Source organism: Prionailurus bengalensis, chromosome C1 (assembly GCF_016509475.1).
Source record: "Prionailurus bengalensis isolate Pbe53 chromosome C1, Fcat_Pben_1.1_paternal_pri, whole genome shotgun sequence".
Classification (NCBI taxonomy): Eukaryota; Metazoa; Chordata; class Mammalia; order Carnivora; family Felidae; genus Prionailurus; species Prionailurus bengalensis.
The window spans coordinates 114937825-114950760 of record NC_057345.1 but is presented as its reverse complement, the minus strand read 5'-3'; the positions used below and the strand labels follow the sequence as shown (position 1 = coordinate 114950760).

Below are 12936 nucleotides of genomic sequence, written 5' to 3'. Positions count from 1 at the left end.
AGTTTTAAGTGGCAATGCCAGCAAGATGAGATCTGCAGGTTTAAATGAGTTTTGATTCCTCTTCTCCATTTTCCCTTAAAAACTCTTGGGAGAGTCATTTTTCCTCTATCTGCCTAAAAACAGGGAGCGTGTCTTATCTTGCTGCTCAATCTTTTATACTGCTTTACTCATGGATGGAACTCAATAATTATATATCCATTAAATGAGGAATAAATAATCCACTCACAGCTCCCCAGGCCAGAGCAGCCGATGAGTGGAGTTAAACTGTATTGATTTGACAAATTAAATAGAACTCAGCCTCTACCATTTTATAAGAGAAATTCTAGAACAATGCTATCCAATAGAAATTTCTGCAAGGATGGACTATCCCTTAGCTGTGCCATCTAACATGGTAGCCCCTAGCCACACATAGCTTTTGAAATGTGGCTATTTAAGAATTGAAACTTTAATTTAAGTTAAGCTAATTTACATGTAAACAGCTACATCTGGCTATTGGGTATCACATTGAACTGTATGACTGTAGGGTCTTTTCAAGTTTTATATACAAGAACTTCTCACGTGGATGTTTTTCACGTGTATATGAATCAACTGTTGGCCTGCAAGGGGCATCAACGTGAGATATCCTCCTTGGGACCAAACTCCAAATTTTCCAAGCCCTAAATGCCTTCCTGCTGCTTTCCCTCACTTCTTGTGTAACTTCTGAACTGTGAAACGTGCAGCCAGATATACTTTTCCGATCCATGAGGACCTTAATGGCTCCACTGTCTCACAAGGGAAGTATTCACTGTAGGACATCACAGCTGAACTGTGGGAGTAATGAGCTTTAGAACCCTTCAGAGTAATAATACAGCTCTCTCCTAGAAACACAGGCACACAGGTGTGTGACCAAGCACACTCACTGTAGCAAAGGCTGTTGGCACCCACATCTCCTGGACTTTACCACTTTCAGAACAAGGACAACATCTTAGATGAGATGAGATGGGATTTCTTGTTCAAATGATTTCTGAGGGAGTGATTTCTGGAGACAGGCTGTGAGGGAAGACAGAGGGGAAAGCTAGTAGGAAATGTGGTCTCAACTGAGGTCTAGCTTCCTTCCAATGCCAAGAGGAAGTTCTGGGCCACCATAAATATCAGCCACGTCTTGAGACAATGGGATCGGCTTTTGGAACTTTGTATCCGTCCATCACTGGCTGAGATGAGAACCAGGAAGTGGTAGCTTCCCAGGCAAGAACACTTCTGTTTGGACAAGAGCAAATCTCTGGAGAAGGGGGCAGACAGTTCTAGTTGTCAGCCTGCACCCATAGCTGGGCGATGAATCCATCTACTAAGGAAGACCAGAGAGGAACCCTGAAGACGACATCCCCAGCATCACCACTTCCAACCCCAACATCTACACATTCTGTACTCTGCCCGAAGGGCTATCTTTCTGTGCTTTAAACACCACCCTGCCCACCCGCAGTTTCAATCAACACCTGACTGAGTTCGTGTATAAAAAACCTGTATATGGTAATGATCTGACAACAGAACCCTAAAGTGCATCCTGCACTGGTGAGATTAAGCTCCTCCACAGGAATGGCTGGCTTGTAGATGTGCCACGGGTCAGCTCTCCTCCCTTCCCTGTCTCATCTGCATCCCTCTCACCCAGCTTCCTGGGGTCAGTTCCCAAATGAGCTACTTACACTCAAATCCATTCTTCATAATTGACTTCTGGTAAACCCAAACCAAGTCACACACGCAGAGTCACTGCTCCTGGCATGACTCTCGAGGCAGCCTCTATCATGAATGGGTCCGAATGGAACCCAGACTCTCCCTTGCCTTTCATGAGTGTCGTCTTATGATCACTTTTGGTCTTCTCTGTAAATTGGCCTCAACAGGCCCACTCCACATTTTCCTACAAGTGTATCTGTTTTGAAACCTACAGGGTATTTGTTCAAGTTCCCACTTGCTTTTTCCCAAGAGGCTCCTTAGTCCCTAAATAAATGTCCCTAAATAGAAGTGTAGGGGGACCAACCTGCGACACCCAGGTCCTGCTCCACGTGCCCAGTAGCAGAAGGATGATGCCCAGTCTTCCCTCCAACACCCCCCGACCCCAAGCCTCAGAAGTTACTTCCCAGGGACGCCTGGGTGACTCAGTCGGTTAAGCGACCGACTCTTGGTTTCTGCTCAGGTCATGATCTCACCGTTCATGGGCTCGAGCTCCACATTCTATCCCATGGCCTGATCTCTCTCTCTCTTTCTCTCTCTCTGCCCCTTCCCGGCTCACCCTCCATCTCTCAAAATAAATAAATAAACATTAACAAGAAGAAGAAGAAGAAGTCCCTGCCTAGCCACAGGTCCCATTCCAAACGAATGATAATGACGCTGTGCTTGCAGATGCAGGAAGCCCCCCCTGAGGGCTGTGGAGAAGTTTGCCAATGTTGTCATCACTCTTACCCATACTGAATAATGTTAAATATTTATGGGACCATCTCTCTGCCTTATTCATTACCATCACTGGGCAGTTTTGTCCCTGAAAACTCTTGAACCTTTGCTTACACAGGCACCGAATATTTAATAATGATGCAGCTAGTAATTCAAGCTAGCTTCCTACTCATTTGTGATGATGTGCTTGTGGTTTTTTAGGGCCTTGAGTAAATCTGGAGGAAAGCACCCACATAAGAAACCTACTCCCTCTAGGGTTTATTTTGGGGATTTTGTTTTAAATGGCCATGTGCTTCAAATAGTTTAGGTGTGAAATGCTGTGTATGTGATTATTCTACCTCTTGTTGGTCTTGTACTAAAGGGACTCACTCTCCTTTTGAAAGATAGTTGTAAACTTTTGCTGAGCAGAGACCCATTTATAATCCGTTTTGTGCCCATTTCTAATGTGTGACCTCAATCAACTCTCATTTCCTTTGCTGAGTTAAAAGTGGCAATAAGGGTAGAAACTGAGGAATTTCTGCCTTCTACCAGTTATTCTGTCTCATGCTCCAAGCTTCTCCTAGTGTGTAAAGTGGGGAATAAGTATCATGGTGTAAAGGGCTGGGAAGGGAGCTGGCTGGGTGTCAGAAGACATGTCTCTTTGGTCTTACTTTAAACCTGTTTAGAATTCTCCATGAAGAAGAAGCATCGGTGAGACATCAGAACGTTGGGTCTCTCCCCACAATAAGCTGGTTGACTCTTTGAGGCTGCTTTATTCTCTCATAAATGGAAATTTAAAAATATATTGCTGATCGCTATGAGAATCAGGTGAGATGTTGAAAACGTGCAAAGAATTATGTTTCTAGTGATAATTGCTGTTTTGGAGAAGGAAAAGGAACAGGAGGGGGGTACTCTGACCATCCTGTGGAGAGGCGGTGTCGCCGAATAGTTAAGAGATTGGGCTCTGGGTCCTGGTTTTGTGAGTTGGAATCCCCTGTTCTGCCACTTACTAGTTGTGTAGTCATGTGATCTTGGAAAAGCTGTCCAACCTTTCTGGCCTCAGTGTCGCCACCTGTAAAATGGACATAATCATAATAATTAATATCTATGTTGCAGAGATAACTGTGAGGATGAATGAGTCCGTGTGTGCCAAGTGCACAGGGTGGTGCTGAGCACTAAGCAAGGACCATCTGTTATCTAATAGTGGATATGAATGAACACTTCAAGGGCTTGCATAATGGGGGTGATGGGAAGGAACAATAGGCTTAACTGGGAGTGATAATAACTATTGATGCAAGAACAGAGATGGATATTTCCCAATTCACAAAGTTTCAGATTTCCTTGGCAATTTTAAGTCTCCATTTAACTACACCTCTGTGTCTGGTGTGAGGAATTGGGAGAGAAGGGTGCCCATCTTAAATCCAGAGGCAATTTCATGTGGTTATTTGTTATTGTTATTTTTGATCATCAAAAATAGCATATTAGATTTAAGCTATGTCGGTCTACTAAGTAGATAAATAAAGCAAATCTCATTTGTAAAATATTAGAATGGAAACCGTAGAAGCTGTCTCATCGAGTTTTTCACAAACCACTCAGCATGTCAGAAACACCTTTCTAAAAAACAAAACAACAACAACAACAAAAACAGATTCCCAGGTTAGGCGTCTGAATACATTATCAACGAGAAGGCCCAAGGATGTATATTATCATCTTTACAAGGCCTCAAGGTGTTTCTGATGATGGAACACCTCTGAGAATTTCTCATCCAGTCTAACCTCAGGAGCAGAACTGTGCCTTGAACCAGGTCTCCGGGCTTTTGGTCCATAATCTCCTTTTCCCATCCTGTCCCCAAAAGTCACATAATGCACAGGTAGAGTATGGGGGCTTGGGCTGTGCTAGGATTAAATTAAGATACAGCATCAAAATCATGCAGGATCTCGTATTTGAAAACAATTGGAAAATTCTAGGTGACAGAAAAATGTAAAGTTACTTTTCCTTTAAAATCAAAATCTTCTTTGAAATGTGCATTAAAATCTCCTAAATTTCAACTGCAAGGATTGTGGGGATTGCGGTTAATAATCATCAATACCTTAGCCACAATTACAGGCAGCACTGCTTTAGTCAACACCTTTGACTTGCCAAACACAGGTATCTGTGTGTATGTTACACCCCCAATTTAGAGAATAATTCAGACACAGAAAGCCAGTGTGGGCTGGTGTGTCTTCAGAGTAACTGCAAATAGTATCTTCAGGGTTCTCTCATCATTTTGAAAACACATTTATTGTTTGGTGCAAGGAACAAAATGTTTGTCATAGCAACCATGGCAACCCCGGGTACTTGGCCTATTAGCTGTAATGCAGGAAACATCTTCAGCAGCAGGAAAGGAGTCCTTGGCAATTATCACCCAGATAACGTCCTTCTGTTTTAAGAGGGTTGGCTGAAGCTTCTGGGTTTGGAACATTTTTTAACTGTTTGTGCTAATGAAGGAGAACAGCAACAATTCCCTTTTGGTTAATTTCAGAGTGGCTTTGGCTCAGACAAAGTTGAAGAAATGTTTTAGCGTTAACTGTCCCTCTTTTGTTTTGGTTTGGGTTTTGGTCAGTCTTCTGTGATTGGATGCTCTGCAAGTTGACAAGGAGAATTCCTTGTCATTTAAGGCTTTGCACCATCAGCACAGAGTCCGACGCGGGGCTCGAACTCATGAACCGTGAGATCATGACCTGAGCCGAAATCAAGAGTCAGATGCTTAATTGACTGAACGCCCCAGACACCCTTCTCTCTTCCGTCCTTAACATACATTCTTATCATATATGAGTATGATGATAATAATTAAAATAAATGAAGAAAAAATCCTAAAGCACGACTAGGAAGTCTGGATAAAAGAGAAAATAGTTAAGGTTTGAGTATTTTGATTTTCAAACATAGTGATGGTCACCCAGCAAGTCACAAGTTCCATATTATACCCACAGCTGTCAAATTGTTGCATATATTCTTTATGCAATAAACCCCATAAATATGAATTATGTGAGTCTCAGTTTCTGTAAGAAAGATATGCTGATAAGAGAAAATATGTTACAGGCAAAAAGCATAAAAGGATGGAATCACTCATATTTTCATCACTCAGAAGAAATCACCATACAAATTCCTCTCCTATCACGTTTTAATACTGTTGAGATCATATAGTTTATACAGCTTTGCTTTTTTCACATAAGAAGAAAGAGGCATCATGAAACGGACAGGAGGAGAAATTGAATGGAAATAACGAGCAGGTTCAGAATCACTTTAGACTTCTTTTGGAAATGTGAAAGATCTTCTTAAGCCTCCCTGTCAGTTGTGAGAAGTTGAAAGAAGGTCTGTACTGGGAACTGTGGACGTGTTCGTGAAGACAGAGCTGGTTGATAAAAATGTAGCTCTGGGTCTGGCATCTCAGAATCTCTTCTCAAATGCCTCCTGCTTATTTATTGATTTTCTGGGCTTTTAGAAACTTTTTTTTTCTTCTGCTACATATTAGCCTCAAAGAGCTATGATTAAACTCTGAGTGCCAGGGGTTCTAAACTTGCCGGATCTCAGTCTCCCTGACTATATTATGAGAATTGTGCTTTTTATCTCACAGGATATTATGCATGTATTTAAAGTAGGCTGAACTGCAATACCAAATAAATTCCAATGTGCCACCAATGTCTCAAACAACATAGATATTTCGTTCTTGTTCATATTGTAATATAGGGCAGGTGTTTGAGTAGACAGCTGCTTTCCTCCATGTGATGATACAGGAATCCAGGCTCTTTCCAAGCTGTCATTCTGCCATCAGCTAGGGCCTTGGTGCCAACTGGATCCATCAGTAGAAAGGGAAAGCAAGTGGGGAAGAGATTTCTTGGCTTGCAAGGGGCATATCTTCGTAGTCACATTTTTATTGGAGAGAACTATAGCCATGTATGTGGCTACAACTCCAATAGTGTAGAGAGCTGAAAAATGAAATTGAGCCTCACAACCACCACAGAAGAAGAGATAATGGATAGTAGGGAAGTCAGCCACATCGGCCACTATATTCATGTCTTGCAAAATATATAATAAAATACATTCCACAGTAGATGCTGAGAATGTTCCTTCTCTTCCTGTTTCTGCATTTCAACGCTTAAGAGTAGTAGCTATTGGTTAGGAGAAAATCAACCCACAACCTGTAGGATGTGCCTGTTGACCAAAGTAGGGCCCACCTCATGTCATGTATCTCCTGTGTCTGCATGTCCGCGCCCATCGATGAGAGGCTGTCTGCACTGGGCAGCCAGGGCTCAGGAAAGTTCTCGGTTACCAAGGAGAAGTCCCATTGACTCCTTCCGAGATAGTGAGAAAGTAGACCGGGACATTACTAAAATGATTTTCAGTGACACAGGCTGAGCTCAAAAAGGAATTTATTGATTAAACCTTCTAAATTATAATTTTAACTAATTCCTCAACTTGATGCCCTGAGCAAGGTGCCTAACAGAGGTGTTGTTTTCATCTTGTCCCCACCCAAGGTGTACGTACTCTGCCATAGTTTGCACTCAGGATTCAGAAGGTCTGTGAACTCTCGGGTCAGTAAAAATGATTATTAACTTCTTTGTTCCTATGTGAAATGCAAATAGAAAACTGAGGCCATGGTGTTCCCACTAAGCAAGAGCTAATATTGATCTTCTGCAGAGTTCCAGGGTGTCAAATAATGAAATATTGGGCCCAAAGTCTTTTGTCACATGTAAGCATGTTCCTGTGTGTCAAGTACTCTGAATCCCAAGAAGATCCAGAAACACAGCGCACTCTGATGTCCTTCTGAGATTTTGCATATGATGTTCCCTTGGCCTGGCCGATCTCTCCAATGTTTCCTCTAGTTAACCTTGTTTGCCTGCAAAACGGTTATATTTGCTTCAGGTTTAAGCTCCACCATCCCTGTCTATAGGCCTTTCCAATCACCTAGCTAGGCATCGTGTCCTCTGTGCTCCTGTTGTACCTTCTGTTTGCCTTTCATAAGGCTTCTCGTCATATAACATTGCATATTTTTGTCTGTGTGTCTTTGGTACCAAGAACGCCTCAGGTGCTCGGTGAACATTGGACAAACAGATGAGGCAGGAGTCAAAGACATAGTCCATGAACTTTCATCTTTGTATCCACAGCAAAAGAAGGAAAGAAAGAAAAAGGAGACTGGCGCATGGTAGGTGTAGAGAAAACACAGAGAGGGATGAAAGAATGAAGAAAAGCAGGAAGGAGATGACAATCAGGCGGAGGATAGAAAACATGTTACAAGGTTAAGGCAATAAGCCAATAAAAATAAATAAACAAAGCCAATTCTACTAGGAATCCAGAAAATGGAAAGTGTAATGACTGAGGAAAGACCAGAAGACTTATGGAAGGAACAGCATGGATTTGAGATGAATCTTGAAGCATGAGAGGGAATAGAATGGAAGAGAATGGAAATTGAGCCCAGTAAGGGTGAGCAGGGCACGTTTGGGGGTAAAGACATGTCAGTGGAACACCATTTCATTTCTCTTTGAGAGCTGTAAGGTGTGGCCCTGTGAGATGTTACTACAACCCACTGTCTCTGATCTTCTTCCAGGAACTGGTGGTTGGTCCCCAGCAGATTCCAATGCTCAACAGTGGCTCCAGATGGACCTGGGAAACAGAGTGGAGATTACAGCAGTGGCCACGCAGGGCAGATATGGAAGCTCTGACTGGGTGACGAGTTACAGCCTGATGTTCAGTGACACAGGACGCAACTGGAAACAGTACAAGCAAGAAGACAGCATCTGGGTAGGACATCTTTTCTCTTCTGGTGAATAAAACTGAGATGTGGTAATGGTAACCAGTGAGCGTTTCTATCATTTTCCTATACCCAGATTGTTGGTAGCTTAGAAACTATTGAGTACCCATTCAGAAATAATTAGACCGTATATGGGTCCTATCTCCAGCATGGCTCTCGTTCGAAGGGAAATTAGGATGTCTGTTGCAAAAGTTTAGTGTTTTCCTCCTCTTCTGGTAACTTGAGTAATTCACTGACTAGGCCTCAGTTCCTTCGTCCATAAAACCAGTAGGATGCTACAAGAGTCTGATTGTTAATGACAATGTATTGATTTATTGAGTAGTATTTACTCACTTGTTTATTATGTACCAGGCTCTTTGCACACTTTGTAGTGCCCCAACTAGCTCAGTTATGTAATTTGACCGATACTGCACAATTCGTAAATCTTGGCATTAGAATCTGTAATCAGGTCTGACATTGAAACCACTGTGCTCAACAGCCTCTATCAAGATTTAAAAGGAATGAAAATGTTTAAAAACACAAGGCAACTACAAACTGTAAACTCATTCTGTCTTTATAAACAATCAGCAGCTAGGAAGCGAAGGAGAGTTTTCTCCAAGTTGTGAAAAAGAACTTTCCTTCCCTACCGCAAGGCCCAACCTCTTGACCTTCTCTTGTTAGTGAAAGGCTGTCCCCAGACTGAAGTTAGAAAGGGAGAGCACACAGCAAGAGGTATCTGGAGGAAGCTTCAGAAACTCATGCACTGGATAAAAAAAAAAATGTATTCATTTGCGTTGCTTACAATTTAGGGAAAAACATCTCCAAATATTTATTTTTCTCCCAATGTGAATAAAATGTGAAGATTTGACAATTGATAGAATTATCTGTCTTTCTCATAATCTCCCTACATGTTTTTCCTGTGAAATTAATTCCAAGTTTGTTTTCAAACTGGTATTGGTCTACATTTGTCTGTGTTGGCCCTGCTTTTTTGGAAAAAAAAATTTCCTATTTTATGTTTATTGCTTTTTGCTAACCTCCTACTAATAAATATTGCAAATTGAAAATAATAGTAAACTGAGGATTAAGATTAGTCATGAACAGATTGCATCTTGAGAATAGTATTATTATCAACTTTATTCTGGGTTGCCTATAATATTAGGTTGATTTATTTTCAGAAAGCATGTGTTTTCTTCATTTTAAAAATAGGCTTTTGGGGACTATTCTATTTTTTCACTCAATTTTGAAGCCCCTATACAATTTTACAGGTTTTTTTTTTGCTTCCTTTTGTTTTGCTTTTAGTTCTAAAGGAGAAATAATCACACCTTCCATTCTGAGGAAGTTTTAAGGTTTTATGTTGACTTTAGAGGGACTAAGAGATGTGGGATTACTTATTTTCTTTGGCATGTTCAGTCAGAACTGGTCATTTCTCAGAATGAATTGGAGTTTTGAGTTATTTTTTGTCTAAATATTTTTATTAAAGTGTAATTGACATGCAATATTATATTCATTTCAGGTATACGACCTACAATTCAACATTTGTGTACCTTGCAAAATGGTCACCATAATAAGTCTAGTTACTGTCTGCCACCATACAGCATTATTGTCCATATAATATTATAGTCTATATTCTCCAAGCCGCACATTACATCCCCATGACATCTTTATTTGATATCCAGATTATTTTACTTCTTGATCTTCTTCACCCATTTTGTCCCTCCCGTTTGGCAACACCAATCTTTTCTCGGTACCTCTGAGTCTAGGTTTCGTTTGTTCTGTTTGTTTGCTTTGAGTTTTAGATTCTACATGTAAGTGAAATCATGTGGTATTTGTCTTTCTACGACTGACTCATACTACTTAGCATAACTTCCTCATGGTCTGTCCATGTTGTTGCAAATGGCAAGATTTCCTTCTTTTTTTATGGCTGAGTATTATTCTTCTGTGTGTGTGTGTGTGTGTGTGTGTGTGTGTGTGTGTGACATCTTCTTTATCCATTCATGCACTGATGGACACTTAAGTTGTTGGGTATTGTAAATAATGCTGCAGTGAACATACGGGTGCGTGTCTTTTTTGAATTAGCATTTTAATCTTTTTCAGATAGATAGCCAGTTGTGGAATTACTGGATCATATGGTCCTTCCTTTTTTAAATTTTTTGAGGAACCTCCATGCTATTTACTATAGTGGCTGCATCAGTTTGCATTCTCAACAACAGTGCGTGAGAACTACTTGTTCTCCACGTCCTCGCCAACATTCGTTATTTCTTGTCATTTTGACAATAACCATTCTGACAAGTGTAAAGTGATAGCTTATTGTGGTTTTTATTTTCATTTCCTTGATGATTAGTGATGTTAAACATCTTTTCATGTACCTGTTGGCCGTCTGTATGTCTTCTTTGGAAAGATGTCCATTCAGATTTTATGCCCATGTTTCAATCAAATTATTTTTATTGTTGCTGCCACTGTTGTTGAGTTGTATGAGTTATTTATATATTTTGAATATTAGCCTGTTATCAGATATATGATTTCCAAATATCTTTTCCCTTTCGGTGGGTTGCCTCGTGGTTTTGTTAATTGTTTTCTTTGCTATACAGAAGCTTTTCAGTTTAATGTCCTGTGTATTTATTTTTGTTTTGTTGCTTTTGCCTTAGAGTCAGATCCAAAAAAATATACACACAACTGATTTCAAAGAGCTTATGTTCTATATTTTCTTCCAGGATTTTTATGGCTTCAGGTATCTCCTTCAAGTCTTTAATCAATTTTGAGTTAATTTTTGTGTATGCTGTAAGATAGTGGTCCAGTTTCCTTCCTTTGCCTGTAGCTGTCCAGTTTTCCCAGCACCATTTATTGAAGACATCATCATTTCTCCATTGTATGTTTTTGCTCCTTTGTCATAAATTACGACTCTCTATTTTGTTCCAATGATCTATGTGTCTGTTTTTATGCCAACACCATATTGTATTTTGATTACTATAAGTTTGTAGCTATGGTTTGAAATCAGGAAACATGATGCCTACAGCTTTGGTCTTCTTTGTCAAGATTGTTTTGTCTATTTGGAGTCCTTTGTGCTTCCATATAAATTTTAGAATTCTTTCTTCTACTTATATGAAAAATGTCATTGGAGTTTTGATAGGGATGGTGTTGAATATGTAGATTGCTTTGGGAAGGATGGACATTTTAACAATAGTTATTTTTCTAATCCATAGCATGAAGTATCTTTCCATTTATTTCTGTCCTCAAAATCTTTCACTGGGGTCTTATAGTTTTAAATGTACAAATCTTTAATCTCCTATGTTAAATTTTTTACTAGGTATTTTATTCTTTTGGATGTAATTGTAAATTGGAGTTGGTTTTTTTTTATTTCTCTTTCTGATACTTTTACAGTGTGTAGAAACATGACAGATTTTTTCATATTGATTTTGTATTCTGTTACTTTACTGAATTCATTTTTAGTTCTAACAGGTATTTTTTTTTTGGTGGTCTTTAGGGTTTCTTATATATAGTATCAGGTCATTTGCAAATAGTGACCATTTTGCTTCCGCCTGTCCAACTTACACCTTTTATTTATTTTTCTTGTTTAATTGCTATGGCTACAATTTGCAATACTATGTTGAATAAAAGTGGGGGGAGTGGACATCCTTGTCTTATTCCTGAGCTTAGAGGAAAAGGTTTCAGCTTTATACTGTTGAACATGGTATTACCTGTGGGTTTGTCACATATGACCTTGATTATGTCCAGGTACATTCCCACTATACCAGTTTTTTCAGAGTTTTTATCATAAGTTGATGTTGAATTTTATCAAATGCATTTTATACATCTATTGAGATGATCATATGATTTCTATCTTTCACTTTTGTTAATGTGGTATATTATATTGATTGACTTGTAGTTGTTGAATCTTGTATCCCTGTAATAAATCCAGCTTGATAATGGTGTATGATCCCTTTAATGTATTGTTAAATTTGGTTTGATAACATTTTGTTGAAGATTTTTACATCTATGCTCATTGGGGATATTGGCCTATAATTTTCTTTTTTTTTTTTTTAATTTTTTAAGGTTTATATATTTTTGAGAGAGAGAGAGAGAAGAGAGAGACAATACGAACAGGGAAGGGGCAGAGAGAGAGGGAGACACAGAATCCAAAGTAGTCTCCAGGCTCCAAGCTGTCAGCACAGAGCCCAATGCAGGGCTCAAACCCACAAACTGTGAGATCGTCACCTGAGCCGAAGTCAGGCATTCAACTGACTGAGCCACCCAGGCGCCCCAGCCTACAACTTTCTTTTTTGTGTTGTCCTTGTCCAGTTTGGGTATAAGAATAATGCTGGTTTCTTAAAATAAGTTTAGAAGCATTCCTTCCTATTTATATTTTTGGAAATTTGAGAGTAGGTATTAAATCTTTGAATGTTTGGTACAATTAACCAATGAAGCCATCTAGTTTGTTGGGAAATTTTTGATTACTGATTCAGTCTCCATAATAGTAATTGGTCTATTCAGATTTTCTATTTCTCCATAATTCAGTCTTGGAAGATTCTAAGTTTCTAGGAATTAATCTATTTCTACTAGGTTGTCCAGTTTGTTGGCATGTAATTGTTCATAGTAGTCTTTTGCAATCCCTTTTATTTCTGTGGCATGAGTTGTAACTTCTCTTTCATTTCCAATTTTATTTGACCCCTCTCCCCTTTTTGGTGCTGAGTGTAGCTAAAGTTTTGTCAATTTCAGTTATCTTTTAATTTCATTGATCTTTTCTATTGATATGTTTGTTTATTTGTTTGTTT

General features: G+C 39.5%; 1 protein-coding gene across 2 annotated transcripts in view; it reads left to right on the top strand.

Annotated features, from left to right (window-relative positions):
• Nucleotides 1-12936, top strand: part of CNTNAP5 (contactin associated protein family member 5) — an 804456-nt gene that overhangs the window by 188529 nt on the left and 602991 nt on the right. For both annotated transcript variants that reach the window (XM_043576518.1, XM_043576517.1), the window contains exon 3: nucleotides 7985-8178. In XM_043576518.1, the coding sequence (XP_043432453.1) occupies nucleotides 7985-8178 (194 nt within the window). The remainder of the gene's footprint in view (nucleotides 1-7984; nucleotides 8179-12936) is intronic.